The sequence below is a fragment of the Trichogramma pretiosum genome, unplaced genomic scaffold (genome assembly GCF_000599845.2).
Source record: "Trichogramma pretiosum strain Unisexual culture from Peru unplaced genomic scaffold, Tpre_2.0 scaffold57, whole genome shotgun sequence".
NCBI classification, from domain to species: Eukaryota; Metazoa; Arthropoda; class Insecta; order Hymenoptera; family Trichogrammatidae; genus Trichogramma; species Trichogramma pretiosum.
Genome location: NW_019641637.1, coordinates 961570 through 976714, shown reverse-complemented (window position 1 = coordinate 976714; position 15145 = coordinate 961570). Strand labels below are relative to the sequence as shown.

Below are 15145 nucleotides of genomic sequence, written 5' to 3'. Positions count from 1 at the left end.
CGCGCTCCAAGCTCGCCCGCACACGCAGCAGCAGTCGGCGTTCGCAGGCGCGCCGCTCGTGTCAGTGCAAGCGAGGGGCTAATAAAAATGGAGCGTAGAAAAATCGTCTAGCCAGTGAGTCGCGACGATGATGTATATATACGTAATTATTACTTACACTTGCCTTTGCACTCGCACTTATCGCTTTTCTCGGTTTTTAAACGATTGCGTGTACACGATGTATGTACTCGAGTACAAGATTGGCATCCGCTGCTTTTCCAATGATTTTTGTCGAGCCTCGAGGTACGTGCGGGTAAGGATTGAAAAAAAAGTTCAATCGGTAACGTGTGGTTGCAAAAAATGGTCTTTATTTAAAATTTAATTAAAATTTCTAGAAATAATTCCTAGCCCTTTGATCGGGGCGTAGAAAAGAGAACAAAAGTATATAAATAGTCGTCGGTGCGCTGGCATATATACGATCTGCACACACACTCACACACAACGCAGCACAGCATAGGCGATGCGCAAAGCCATGAGATATTACACATAAACCATAAAAGCTCGGAGCTTCCGTGTCGGTCGAAATAAGTTTTGCCGCTCGCGCCGAGCTTTCGCGTGCACCAGTCGCGCATGGGCTAGTCGTTATATCTATATATACGCGCTACATTGCATAACGTTCGATGAAAAATATGCACAAATACAAAGTGGCTTTGTATCGTAACACGTACACAAGGATTTTTCTCAGCTGAGAGGTTGAGGGTCGATGATTCGTTGAAGCTGCTTTTCCGCAGAGACAAGTATAAGACAGGCAAATGAAATCATCGCTCGCTCAACGAGACATACAAAATACAAGCGTTTTATTTGAGTCGAAGCGCATGAAGAAAAATATGCGTCGATTTCGTACGTAACAATGATACATGCAGGCGCTCACGCATGTCGATATGGCACCGCTCAACGCAACAAGGACTCTCGTACGCACACCAAGTCTATGGGAATGCTCCGATCCGAGGGTGCGCGTAAATATATAGGTAAGTATATGTTTTATGGCGCGAGAGCGAATATTCCCGCGGCGCAGTCCAGCTCGTTCGGGCGCGCGCGGGCTTGCTTCGGTTGTCAAGGAACCAGAGAACCGCATTTCAATATTATCGCATGATAAGATTGCATTAGACGTAGAGCTGGCGCGCGAGCGAGCGGCTGCCGCATCGACGAAGCCCTATCTAGTTCTCTCTCACTCGATATCTTTTTTCTCCATTTGCTCTTTGCCAAAGGCAATTTAGGCTTCTCCATGACAAATGTCATTTCTCGCTCGGGCGTTTTCTTTCTTTCCTTCTTTCTTTCTTTAATAATTTTTTTTATTTTCTGCTCAAAGAGCTTACGAAAGCTTTTGGCCGCGCTGCATGATAAACGGCCCGCGCGCACTCGATCGCCAGTCGAGTATTCACATTCACATGCAGCCAAACTGCGAAAATCGAGTTTTTTTTCTCTCTCTCTCTCTCTCTTGGTATATAATAATATCAGCTGGTGCTCTGTCATCGTGTTATTGTCGTGCACTGCCTCTTCATCTTGCTTCAACGTCTTGTAACGTTAAACATGTATATCGCTCAATCCCGCGAACGAACGCGAGCACCGCAGCTGTCGAGATAAAATTGCCACGCAGAGAATCAATCACTGCTATATAGCTCACATTATATTCGAATTCCTACTCATAATGTTTATTATTAAAACAAATAATCGAGTTGCATAGGCCACGAACTTGCATGATTTGCACGAAAAATCCAAAAATATGCATCGATGCGCTAAATAATAACGCGCAGTTAGTTTCCGCCTGCTCGCGCTTATATTATAATCATGCACGCGTATCGCACTTATCGCTTGTCTGAGATCTGTACAAATTGGATTGTGAGTGCAACAGAGAAAGAGATAATACAGCTCAATTTACTTTCTCTCTCTCTCTTACTTAATGAGAATTCAATTACGTGCTATATTCTAGCTTAATACGCACTGCGTTCCGTTGCTCGATTTCAATCAATATTTGAAGATTACAACAACGACAAAAAAACGAACCACTTATGAACTAAAGTATAAAATTGTACGTAACTAACAAGTTGCATTGTGTCTTCGATGGACATGAATAAACTAAGATTCGGGTAATATTATAAACTTTGTACAAAAATGCCTTAACTGGCGCAGCGTAAAGTTCGCCGATTTATCAAAAGTTCAACGTACGCCATTGAAGATTTAAATATGCGCACAAATCATCATCGCACTGAAAGTGTATCTGCCCGAAGTCGCAGGTCACTAATCGCGCACTTAAATAAAACAAACAAGTGTTAATCGAGGCACTTTATATTGAGAGAGACTCGGTCGATATCTCAATAAAATTACTGAACGACTGCCAGAGGCGGCTGATGCTGGGCCCTCTGGGCGCCCAGAGCATCCGCCAGTCGGCGAAACGGCAGCTGCACCCAGCAGTAGACGCAGTAAGGCAGCGGATCCCAGTAGATGAAGAGAGCCTCGCGTTTGTCCAGTCCCCGGGACGACGAGTCGCTCGCGTGATTGCCGTGTCCGCAGCTCGGTTGCTGCTGCTGATGCAGCTGCTGCAGCGACGTCTGCCTCGGGACGCCGATCAAAGGCCTCAGGAGCAGCCGAGCGTGACGAGCCTCTTGGCTCAAGTAGGCCGGTCCGAGGCCCACGCGACAGCCCAGCGGCAGCAACTCGTTGCCGGGACCGAGGCCGAATCGGAAGCTCAAGTGGCCGTTGATGCAGCCGGCCGAGTCGGCCCAGCCGAGCTCGAAGTAGCGCTCGAGCCAGTGATCGATGTCGGCCCTTGGCTCCGGCAGCAGAGTCGTCGTCCCGTTGCGAGCCACCTCGAGGCGGCAGGTGACGTTCGACAGCAGTCGAGTGTCCCTCAGAGTCGTGCAGGTGACGAAGCGAGCCCCGCACGGTTCCAGGAGCACGAGCCAGCGGCTCCGCAATTCCGAGTAGCGCTGCAGCTCGGCCGGGCTGAGCGGCAGACGCAGCTCGGGGCCTCGCTCGCGCATACCCACCGGGCCCGCCGGCACAGCCACGTAGGGCCCTCGCAGATCGCCGGACTCGGAGAGGGCCTGGGCCTCCTGCAGGCCTCCGCTGAGCAGCCGGTACGTCGGCACGGCCAGTCCGGCCTTGCGGGCCCTCGACAGCAGCTCGAGCGGGTCGTCGAGGCGCAGACACTCCTGGGCCCTGGGCACCCAGCAGTCGACGCCCAGCGATTCCAGGTGCTTGCGCGCCAGGGCGTCGTAGTAGGCCGGATTGGCCGTGTTGACGGGCACGAAGGCCGAGACCCGCTCGCGGGACACGATGTCTCGGAGGGCTCGGACGTAGGCGGCGGCTCCCGAGCGAGGCCCGGGCCTGGGCACGCTGTAGTAGCGCGTGCAGGCGCGAGAGAAGCGGGCCAGGCCGAAGAGGCCCTCGAGCTCGTAGACGACCACCCGGGCGCCGGCTTCCGACAGGCTGCGGGCTAGTCTGACCGTCTGGACGCTGCTGCCGCCGCTGAGGAGGACGCAGGGCCGAGCGCCTCGCCTCGGACCGGCTGCTGTCTGTTGTCGCGCGTTGTAGCGCTCGCCCGGCCAGGGTAGCAAGCGCAGACACGCCAGGCCTGGTTGCAGACAGAGCCAGCCCACCCAGAGCCAAAACGAGACCCAAAGGGCGGGCCAGAGCAGCAGATATCCGAATATCCTGCGGGCGGCGCTGCTGCGTTCCTGAGGAGCGGCCAGCTGAGACCTTGGGGCGTGCCGGCCGTTGCCGATCGGGCTGCTGTCGACTTTCAACCTGGACAGTTCTGCCTTGTTGATGTGACTCTGTCGGCGCTCGAGGAGCGAAATCGATGTCGTGGTCGTCGTCGTGGACGTCGGGCTGCTCGCTGACGTCGTACCCGTCGTCGGCGGGAGAACCGCGGCACTCGCGGCTGGACTGCTGCTCTTGCTGTTGCTGGGCGACGAGGCCCAGAGACCCTCGAGACAGGCGCCTTCGCTGCTGCAGGCGGGCATGATGTCTGCCTTATCCGAACGATGCACTCGAAAATTCGACGGTCAACTCGACAGCTCGTCACCAGTGCTCGGCTTGATTTCTGCCTGCATCTTGGCCTCAGCACGATCACAAGCTGCACTTAAGCGATATGTTCAACTGCACTCAACTGTATATGACTTTGTGTCCCGACGCTCCCTTGCAATAACGTTCTAACCGATTGATAAATTTGTGTAAATGTGCGGACGATCGGATATATTCTTGCGTCTCGGAGCGCCGATCGACGAATGCACTATGAACCGTAATTGCTTGCTCTCTCTCTCTCTCACTCTTGCTCTTGTGCGAGCACGAGCCCGCTACTTCTTTACTCTTATCTAATCAGACCTACCGGATTTATTGGCGAGACGCCTCGATTTCATCACGCTTCTTTCGACAAAAGCTCCGTAGCCGTCATTATATCCGCTCTTTTATTTTAGGGCTTTTTTCGCTCTTATCTCCAAAAATGTAGAAGCTTGCGAGCTTGCGTCAATGAAACTTGCGACGAAAATGAGAAAAATTCATTTACTGCCAAGTTGTGCAATGCAACTGATTAAGCTGATTAAGCTTTATCATGTCAAAGTAATAATTCGTCATGTTGAAGTAAACTATCCAGTAGCTGCCCGAAAAATAAATCCAAGTGCATGCAATCCAGCATTTCATTGTTCGAGTGAATGGATGGTAATAAACTGTGACACAACGCCATCTTTTGAAAAATCTTGAAATATTGTACTTAATATCGACGTAAGATACATTCAACATAATAAAATTACAATAATTCATATATTTTAATTTCCAAATAAATTAATCAGGGTCACAATTGAAAAAATATATGTTTAACTTGAAAGTACACATTTTATGGCTATCATAACTTATATTAAATAAAAATAAATAAAAAATCGCCACTTGTAGAAACTTTTAAAATCTACATATTGACAAAATACTGTTAAAATCAAATTTAGTGAATTTTAAACTTTTTAAAAATCATTACATAGATGCACGAAAGAATTTATTAATATTTTTTAATTACGTTTTTTATTTATTGAGCTTAGATAATAAAAGTCGGTTATTATATTGTTTATTATAGTAGCTCACACAACTTCCGGTGAATCGCTCAATGCAATGTATCGGTAAAACAGTTTCATGCTGTTACATTTTACTCAACATTAGAGTGTTCATTATATCTATAAAAAGCTGAAACTGAGATTGATAGTGGGATCGTCAATTTTCACCAAAAGTATCGAACAATAAATACTCAATTTTTGAGTATCAGTTATTCGGCGAAAGAATCAAAAAATTGATGCTGGATATTAAATGCATACCTTGAAGAGTAGGTATCGAATAACATGTATATAAGATATAAAACGATTTGGTTCCCAGTAGCTACAAAACGTAAATACAGCGTAGTAAGGGCCACCTGCGTATATAACATACGCGGCAATAATAACTGTAGAACACGGGTAGGTAACGGCATGGCCCCAACTTAGTCCTATTTACGTTTTCTACTGGGAAACTAGTCATTTTCCATCTTGTGTACATGCATTGAAAAATTAATTTTATAACTCATACGTTTATTTCATAATATGAAACACGAAGAGACTAATTCATCAGAACTCTAAAGTAAAAAAAACTGCTGCCAATTCATTGGCAAAGAGCTTCCTCATAAAAGATGCTATTTTGATGTGTAACCACTTATATGAACGAACCAAACCTTTATTGATAAATGAATTATAAATCTTCAATTGAAGCTATTAAAAAGAGAGTTTGTATTCTGAGTCTACGCTATCTTAGTAAAAAAGCTGAGAAGGCCATCATACATGTATGTATACAGACATTAGTTGAAAATTCAATTTAGTTTTCAAATATGTGAGCCAAATTGTCCTATGACTTAGGGTTCAGAACCTCGTTTTGGAGCCTATCATAAAGCTTCCTCTAAGGAATCAAAACCGAGTACCTAAAAGTATCGAAAAATGGTCGACTCTTTGTCTTGAGAATAAGTATCGAATATTTTAGAAAGAATCTAGTAAAATCACCGAAACCTACCACCGCATGAATACTTTGTTCTTAAAAGCAGCTTTAAACGAGCGCAAAATTCAAATTTAAAAATTTTTTACATTTTTTACAAAAAGAAGGGATTGCCACTCTCTAATATTCACAATTTTGAACAAATTAACTATATTTTTATTATGAAGCAAACAGAATAAAAAAAATATAATTGTTTTTACGTCAAAAATTAAATACACGAAATTCAGTAGTAATAGATGGGGAGGGTTTAGCCGAATGGTGAAGAATGATTTCAGTAAATTTTCACAATAGATTTATGGTAAAATCATATACTAAATTGAAGATTTTTGAATTTAGTTTATTTTATTTATATAGTAAACACTCGCACCGGTACGGGTGGAGTTGCGTATGACAACTCGACAACAACGAGGGCCCGCACGAGCAAGCTGTATGTATATACTCCAGCATAGATCGATATGACACATGGGCAGAAAGGAACGGATGAACGCGCAATCAAAGCTGATACACATGTGACAAAAACCAGCACGGAGATGACTACAGGCTGAGTCGCGAGGAAGAGCTGAGGTAATATTCGTTAGGTAGCATCTTTACGATCTTAAGCGTAAGACGGCCCAAGCGAGCTCTTTGCATCCCGTCGATCTGTCGATGACAAGCCCGAATCGGCTGAATTCCAGGAGACGAAGCGACTCGTAGTTTTTGCGCGCGTACGCAAAGTCTCGCAAAGTCAAAACTACTCGTGACATCCCAAAAACAAGAGCAGCGATAACAGTCACCCGTAAGGGGCCAGCAACGCACATGTGGCCGAGACCAGCACGGAGATGACTACAGGCTGGGTCGTGAGCAAGAGCCATTAAATGTCATCTTTACGATCATAAGCATAAGACGGCCGAAGCGAGCTCCAGAAGGCGAAGCAATTTGTAGATTTCGCGAGAGGCAATTCACCGAAAAACAAACTTGCGTGAGCCAAACGAATGAAAAATTGCAGTGCTCCTCGAACTAGCGGAGATTGAAATGTCCTCCGACAAACATGTGCAAGTCGTGCACGGGACCAGGAGACGGGGCAGACCGGACACAGAATGCCGTTTAAATACCGGGCCACAGGACGGCCGCAGGGCAGACCGTTACCGAACTTGAACGAGGGCAAAGCTACGCGCGATCGTGAAATATTTTACTTATCGGGACTTGGACAAATTTTGAGAAGTATTCTTGTGTATTGGGACTTAGTCGATTTCACGATCATTACGATTCAGCACTTGGTCGAATTCGCGAGCCACTCCGAGTTTACAGCAGTGAACCTGCGATCTGTACGCGCATCGAAAATACAAAGCGACGGGCGCGCGCCGAGCAACACGGCGAAGATATTTGTGAACACGCGCGTTAAGTGCAAGTGCCGAACATTCGAACGCGTAGTTTTCCACGACTAGCGATAGTCGCCTGTGGCCGCGGAGCAGTCCAACAGCCACTGCACCGTGTCCACGAGCGGCCAACAGCCGAACGGCCGAGCAGCCAAGCAGCCGCGATCAACTGCGCCACCACCACTTCTGCCACCGCCCCCAGTCACGAGTCTCATTATAATTGTAAGCTATTAATTTAATTAGCTGATAAGTCTCGTCGAAGTTCTTGTAATAATATTTATAACAGTAGTATAATACTACAGTCTTGTGTGAACCCAAGCCCTTGTACCTTTCATTTCTTCTACCTCACCCCACTAGAGAGACAACGCGTATAGAGTAGAGTCATTAGCTTTCAGTCAGCTGACGTATTTTATTAATAAGTAATAGATGGGCTAAAAACCCGTCATTACAATAACAAGAACTTTGCCTTTTGTATCACAACTTGACTTGATACAAAGATTGCAAGACAGGATTCTTAAATTAATGGAGTATCTGCTATAAGCATTTACAGACTTTCGAGTCTGAGACTTGCATTTTAAAGCAATATCATATATTCTCAGGCAGGAGTATTAATCGTCCGGTGAATACAAGCGGTTTAGAATTGTTGAATTTCCAAGGAGTACACTTGCAGACGGGCAGTTAGATTATAAATATTACTCTTATAAATATTTTAATGCTCTATCTAAAAAAATGAAAGACTTATGTGTTAGTATAAGGACTTGGATGAAATTGATGTAATATGAAATCAAGCTAATTAATATCGCATAAAAAGTTCTTAAATTTTTAAGGTTACCGTTATCATTGTATATTTTATCCAAGGCTATGAAAAACAGAAAAGTCCCAGTGTACGTGTAATCACTGGCCGTTGGTATGAAAAAAGTTTTATTTACAGTAGATCCGTACTCTATCTGAAAATTCGAATTTTCAAAAAAAATTTTTGAATTTTAGGATCTCCTGAAGAAAAGTTGTAGTTTTATATTTGCTTTTTATTGGACAGTGTACATGCTTGTAATTTTGCTAAAATATTTTTATTTTTTCTCATTATATTTTAATTAGTAGCACCATCCTATGTGCGGACACTTTTTGTCCCCACTAGATTTTTCTTAAATTGTATCTTTACACAAATTTGAATTTCGCGCCACTGTAGGTGCTGCTTTTGAGGACTGCGCACTTACATTAACTATACATTCACCATGAGGTATGTATGTTTTGGTTTATGAGCTTACGAGTTCTGCCGCTAGTCCGAGCGCAAGGCAAGCGAACGAAGAGAGATTAGAGAGACGGGTCTCACTCTCGTTAGATTACCTCAAGTATTATTCTTTCTTGTAGTAAATTAACAAAAGCTAATTGCACGAGACAGCATCTCGTTATCGTATACATTGGTTTAGGTAAACAGTGGTGATAAATTGGTAATACTTTTTTTGTGCGCAGTTACATTTTGATTTTTGTGTCTTACGCGTTTTTACAATTTCCCGAGTGAACCCATCTCCACTTTTGTGATTTCGTTAAGATGGCCGACGTTTCCGAGGGTAAAAAACTTACAGAATTGCGTGTCATTGACTTAAAAACAGAGCTAGAACGTCGTGGCCTTGACAAGACTGGGAATAAAGCTGCATTGCTCGAAAGATTAGCTAAGGTGAAATACACTTAATTTTCACTCTCAGCTTTTTGTAATAATTCAATTCAATTTCATGATTGTGTAATAACATAACCTACAAGTTAGTCACATTAGTCGCCGAATATTGACGGCTGTTCTATGTGTATACATACCTATATCTTTCAAAAACGGAAATAATTGATAAGGATGCAATGATTGATGTCACATACTCATTACTATAATTCCTTTTTTACAGGCCATCACTGGCGAAGGACATAATCCAGACGAATATTTGATAGTTCCTAGTGTGGGGCTTTCCAAAGCTACTCTTAAAAAAGCAGTTGGTAAGTAAATTACCCGTTCAAATTCCACATACATGACTTATTTATTATGAATACTTATCATATTTTTTTTTATAGTAGAACAGCCTACAATGGTACCACTAGTGGAAGAAACTACCAAGGCTGAAGACACCAAACGAGTAGAAGTTGAAGAAGCAGACAAGATTGAAAAAGTTAAAGAAACTCCAATGGAAATTAACGAAGTTGTAGAAGCAGAAGTAGAAGAAGACAGTAATAATGATCAACAGGCTACTAATAAAAAAAAATCTAAAGATGACGCACTGGTAGAAAAATCCAACAATTCTATAGATGGTGCCGAGGAACTTATAATCAATATTTCTGCTCAGCCAGAAGACCTCAACATGGTAATTAAACCAACACTTAATTTTTTATTTAAAAAATAACATTGTGAATTGTTATTTGATATAATAATAAATTCATTATTGTTAACATCATTATTCAATACATTTTCTATTAGGAATGTCAAGATGCTGAACCTGAGCCTGAAACTGAAGAAATAGAAGAAAAAATAGAAAAACCAATAGAAAATAAGTATACTGGTTCTGAAGATTTGAGCAATGTATCAGCAGTTGAAACTAATGGAATTGATAATGAAGATTCCATCAACTTGACTATTGGAGAAGATGAAGAAAATCTACTTGCAGAAGAGGTAAAGTGAATTTTAAATTTAATCATTTATATTTATTTAATTGAGCCTGTACTTAAAATCAAATTTATTTTTCAGTCTGAATCCAATGATAGGTCTAAAGGTAAGTCATAAGATTTGATAATTTATAATACTTTTCTTTCAAAGGTAAATTAGTAGCTATCGTTGAAAATTGAATGAAATTTTAACCAAACTCATGCGAGTGGCTGCAGAATCTAGTTACAGCGCATGTCATAAATATGTAAACTAGTAAAAATATCAGAAAATGCTTATGAAAACGATGAAGATCATTTCTCTAAGATTTGATCTTTATTGTCCAAATCAAATTCAGCGAGTATATGTTTTATGAGAACGAGGGCAAACTTCAAACCACTTTGATTGGAATAATAAGACAACAGCATCTTACTTTCGAACAACATCAGTTTCAGACAAGGACCATTTGGTGTTTCATCACTATGTTCCATGAGTATCAACCTAAAACTGACTGCTTTAGCAATATACAAAAAAAATTGCCACTTTTCCCGACGTGATTATTAATTGAAATGTTTCCTATTAAATATTGCTTACATTATCCATGCCAATTCGATACGCCGTTGGATTTAAATTGTCAAACTACCTGTTCGGTAATATTTAAAAGCCTTAATAACATTCAAGCTTGATGAATTATTTTTACGACCACCTTTGGGTTTATAAAAAAAGAAGCCACTTGATTAGTTGCAGCCTCTTTGAAGAAAATCTACTTCACTTCTGTAGATCAAATTTGCTTTATTGCTAAACTAATCATACAAGCTGAAAATTTGAACTGCACTGCTGGTCATACCCTTTTTAGTTTCTCTTCAAAACAAATTCCAGAGTTGTGTTGATACTCACTATATCATTGAAGAAAATCAGGCACATAATTATATATATTTATCTGATCTCTTAGTGAAAACATTGATTTTGGTAAGCTACAAGAGAAAAGTACTTCACAAGGTCTGAAGGGCCAAGAAGTATGCTAGATGATTATAATAGCGAAGTTAAAACTAATGTGTCTAGCTCCTCATCATAAAGAGTGACCAATATGCTACCTTGATTGTCTTAGCAGATGGAGATAATAAGAAGAAAATGGAAGAGAGTGACAACAGCAACAACAACAGTGACATCAGTATCAACAAGAAGGGAGACTCTAAAGGTAGCGGCAAAACAGAGAGCAGTGCTAGCGACAAGGAAGAGGAAACTGCATCTACTACAACACCAGCTTCTTCTGGTCCTAGTGCAACAGGAGTGAAGAACAAACAAGATGGAGAAGGAAACAAGAGGTTGGTCTCATTCTACCAAAAAAGGTTCACCGCTGTATTACCCACATCCAGTCTAGATTCTACTGGTTCTATACAACAACTGCCCCATACTGCCACACCTTCTACGACTTCTCTATGATCAGAGCAGCAATAGATGATGATATTTTAGTGGTTTCATTGGCGCAATGATCATTATTCTTTCCTTGGCAACAACAGTGCTTCTTTGAGATCAAATATCTCAAGATGCAGTCGTACATGCAAGATCTTTTCATTCCCTATATATACATATTTTTTCAAAACAGTTAAAAATGTCTATGTCTTTTGCAAAGAGCAATTTGCTCTAAGGTTTAGCACATTTAAATGAAGGCTTTAGATCCTATACTCTGGCAAATATGTTAAAGAATTGAAAAATTGGCTAGCAAATTTATAGTGATGGTGATTTGCAAGTGATATTTCGTGTTTCAATTAATTTTTGGTTTATTTATTGATGATGTTGATTGGTGATTGAGAAAAAAGAAAACTAATTATCATTAAACATATAGATTGGTGAAAACTAATTGTTGATATAACAAATATACAGTATACACCCATAGAAAGTGGACTAACAATTTGAATTACTCAAATGGGACGATAAGCTAAGATTTATTTGAAAATTTTTTCGTTTTACTGAAAAAAATTTTTTTAATCCTCTACTGGACTCACCGAGGTACAAAAACAATTGGGACTACAGAAATGAAAAGAAGAATGCGACGTGATTAAAAAAGTGAATTGTAATAAAAGACAATAAGTGACGATTGAAAGGACGTCGAAGAAGCTGTTTTCTTACATTGATAAATTGCTAGCCAAATTTGTGCTCTTAACATAATTACAGAGACATAGACAAGCCTGAATTGATTGAGCAAAATAAGCTGTAAGAAAATCAATTTGATTCTAATCATTTTTTGTTTTACTATTTTCAGCTCTGATACAAAAAAAGAAAGCTCCAAAAAGGAGGATTCCAAGGGTGAGTATCATATTTTAATATTGAGAGTATGATTAGTTAAAAAACAAATTCAGTTCGAAAATTACTGATAAATTATACTTTTGTAGAAAAAAGTTCTTCAAGCAGCTCAAATTCGTCAAGTAGAAATCTTTGGGTTTCCGGTCTATCGCATTCAACTCGTGCCACTGATTTGAAACAAATTTTTTCAAAGTATGGAAAAGTCATCGGGGCTAAAGTAGTGACAAACGCTAGAACACCTGGATCAAGATGTTACGGTTATGTTACAATGTCTTCGAGTGATGATGCTGTCAAATGTATCGAAAATTTACACAAAACAGAGCTGCATGGCAGGGTTATCACCGTTGAAAAAGTGAGATACACTTTTCGATAATTTCATAATTAATCAACAATTTTTATAAACAAAAATAAAATAGCATATTACTTTTCCTTTAAAGGCAAAAAGCGACTCCCAACAAAGAGATAATCGCAAACAAGCTGCTTCAAAAACTGATAAAAAAGATGAAAGATCGAAAGATTCGGAATCTAACGATAAAGAAGCTGAAAAAAAATCTGATGATCAAAAAGACGCGGAAGATAAAAACGTCAAAGATAAAAAAGATGCCAAAATCGATGAATCAAATAGTGATCGAGACAAACGCGAAAGCAACAGTCAAACTAAGGATGAAGGCTCTTTAAAAGATTGTGATGCTCGTTCAAACAAATCAGAAAAAAAATCTGATCATGGTCGAGGTAGTAGCCGGGAGGATAAAAAGCGTTCTTGGGATCGTGCACGCTCAAGATCCAAAAGCAAAGACCGAACCCGGCGTGATAACGTATTATCCTTTGATAAAATAAAGGTACACTATGCTTCTTTGATACGAAATTTCTACAGCTGTAAAAAAAATTTCTCAACATTTTGAGCTTTTTCTAGTATTGTTACAAGAATAGTAGTTGATTGTATAATTTTTTACAGGAGGAACGCGAACGACAGCGTAATCGAGACAAAGAGCGTCAAGCTCGAGAAGAAAAACGTCGTCAGTTTGAAGATATGAAACGCAAACGTGATATAGAACGCGAAGCTGCTCGTCTCGAGCGCGAACGTGAAAAGCTCCGCCTAGAACGAGAGCGAATTGAACAGGAAAAAGCCGAGTTACTGCGTTTAGAACGCGAGCGTCAAAAACTCGAACGCGAAAAGTTGGAACGTGAGCGTCAAGAATTAAAGCGTCAACAGGCTAGGTTGGAAGAAAATCGCCGAGCTCCACCACCACCAGCTGCCCTGAAACGCACTTTGTCTGATAGACGTGAACCCCGTGATTCTTATCCTGAATCCGACAGAAAAAGGATGGCGACCGACGGTCGCAGCCGACACAGTCCATCTGATAGATCTGACCGTAGACCAGACGTACTCGAAAGAGTTGAAAGAAGAATCGAAAGTTCAAGATATGACTCTAGACCAAAAGATATGGGCATGTCAAAACCTTTCAAAGGTGGCAGAGGCGGTGGGGACTTTGCATCGCGTGGTGGGCGAGATCATTTTGAATCTACCAGAGGGGGTGGTAGAGGAGGAAGAGGAGGTGTCAGAGATACCCGAGGACCACCACAAAATGATCATAGACCTGGAAAAGACAGATATGAAAGGCCAACAACGTTTGGACGCGAACGTGAAGTACATAGAGTTGAGGAGAGTTATAGAGGTGGACGAGATACTCGTTACGAAGCCAAACCCACTCGTACGTTAACTTAAATCTTTTGATTTCATCATTTATTCAAACAATCGTTAAAATGAAAAAAACATTTAATTTTTAGGTGACACTCGATACGATGTGGGAGGAACGAAACCGACAGGTTGGCAATCAGGACCACCAGCAAAACCGACTTATAATACGACTAATACACGAAATGAACACAGTGGCTGGAATAATCGATCTTCAGATACAAGGTAAATTTTATACACGAGTTAATTTTAAATAATCAATCTATTTTTAACATATTTAAAATGTGAAACATTTTTTATTCTAATAGAGTGACGTCGCAATGGAATCGAACTGATAATGTCAGTAATAACATGGGTGGTGGCAATGGTGGCAATGGTGGTCATAGTGGACACCAGCGCTCACAAGTATATCAGACAGGACCAAATCAATACGGTAGTAGCAACATGTCACAAGGAAACAGTGGGACATCGTATGGTGGTGCCAGATTTGATCCTTACAAAAATTCCATGCAAATGAGGAAATACTAAAAAAAAAATAAAAATCATCAAACCATTGTTTATGCATGGAAAAATCATTAGGTTGAAAGAAAAATGAAATCGTATTTTATGCTACATGTATAAGTATTCATACCATGATTATTAACTAGTGTTTGTTTGATCATTGTATTTTTTAAAGTATGTGATGACCGGACTTTTATAATTAAAAATATGGATTTATGTTTCATGACGTAGAAATTGTGGTCAATGAGTAACTTTGACGATCGAGTTTATATCATCTACTTATATAAACTGTTGTTACTACTTCACTTTTCATTCAAAAGTGGTACATAATTATGTATTATTATCAATGCAATTATATATGAATGCATGGATGTCTATACAATTAGATATTTAAGAGAATTTCAGCTATAAATTAGACACTACTTTAGAGTAGTACCTTAAAATGCTGTAAAAAGTTGAGTAAGTTCCATATGAACAAATGTAAATTTAACCATAATCAATAATTGTAATTAAGGAACGATTTTTTATGTAAAGGTCATGTTTGTAATGTAGGTTTGTATGGAAGAGTGAAAGATTACTGTTTATAATCTAATTTAATTAATTAAATTATAATGCAACTAAATATCAATA

At 40.7% G+C, this 15145-nt stretch overlaps 2 protein-coding genes across 5 annotated transcripts; one reads left to right on the top strand and one right to left on the bottom strand.

Moving 5' to 3' along the window:
• Positions 1-327: 327 nt before the first annotated feature.
• LOC106651906 lies at positions 328-4247 on the bottom strand. The gene has a single exon (XM_014370638.2). The coding sequence runs from the start codon at positions 4002-4004 to the stop codon at positions 2361-2363; it is 1644 nt and encodes a 547-aa protein (XP_014226124.1). The 5' UTR covers positions 4005-4247; the 3' UTR covers positions 328-2360.
• A 4439-nt stretch (positions 4248-8686) lies between these two features.
• LOC106650838 (SAFB-like transcription modulator) lies at positions 8687-15110 on the top strand. Of its 4 annotated transcripts, none has more exons than XM_023459375.1 (12): positions 8687-8824; positions 9290-9377; positions 9453-9739; positions 9853-10044; positions 10120-10144; positions 11123-11339; positions 12278-12321; positions 12408-12670; positions 12756-13157; positions 13274-14030; positions 14107-14239; positions 14323-15110. In XM_023459375.1, exons 3-12 carry the CDS (start codon positions 9467-9469, stop codon positions 14540-14542), a joined length of 2526 nt encoding a protein of 841 aa, XP_023315143.1. In that variant the 5' UTR covers positions 8687-8824; positions 9290-9377; positions 9453-9466; the 3' UTR covers positions 14543-15110. The 4 variants fall into 4 exon arrangements, with proteins under 4 accessions (XP_023315143.1, XP_023315142.1, XP_014224553.1 ...); XM_023459374.1 differs by having other exon boundaries at positions 8687-9072; positions 9456-9739; positions 14323-15109; XM_014369067.2 differs by having other exon boundaries at positions 8688-9072; positions 11126-11339; positions 14323-15109.
• Positions 15111-15145: the final 35 nt, after the last annotated feature.

Coding starts and splice junctions, on each gene's coding strand:
- LOC106650838 (XM_023459373.1), top strand. CDS start 8,947: ATGGCCGACGTTTCCGAGGGTAAAAAACTTACAGAATTGCGTGTCATT. Junction 9,073..9,289: donor TGCTCGAAAGATTAGCTAAG/GTGAAATACACT, acceptor CCTTTTTTACAG/GCCATCACTGGCGAAGGACA. Junction 9,740..9,852: donor AGCCAGAAGACCTCAACATG/GTAATTAAACCA, acceptor ATTTTCTATTAG/GAATGTCAAGATGCTGAACC.
- LOC106651906 (XM_014370638.2), bottom strand. CDS start 4,004: ATGCCCGCCTGCAGCAGCGAAGGCGCCTGTCTCGAGGGTCTCTGGGCC.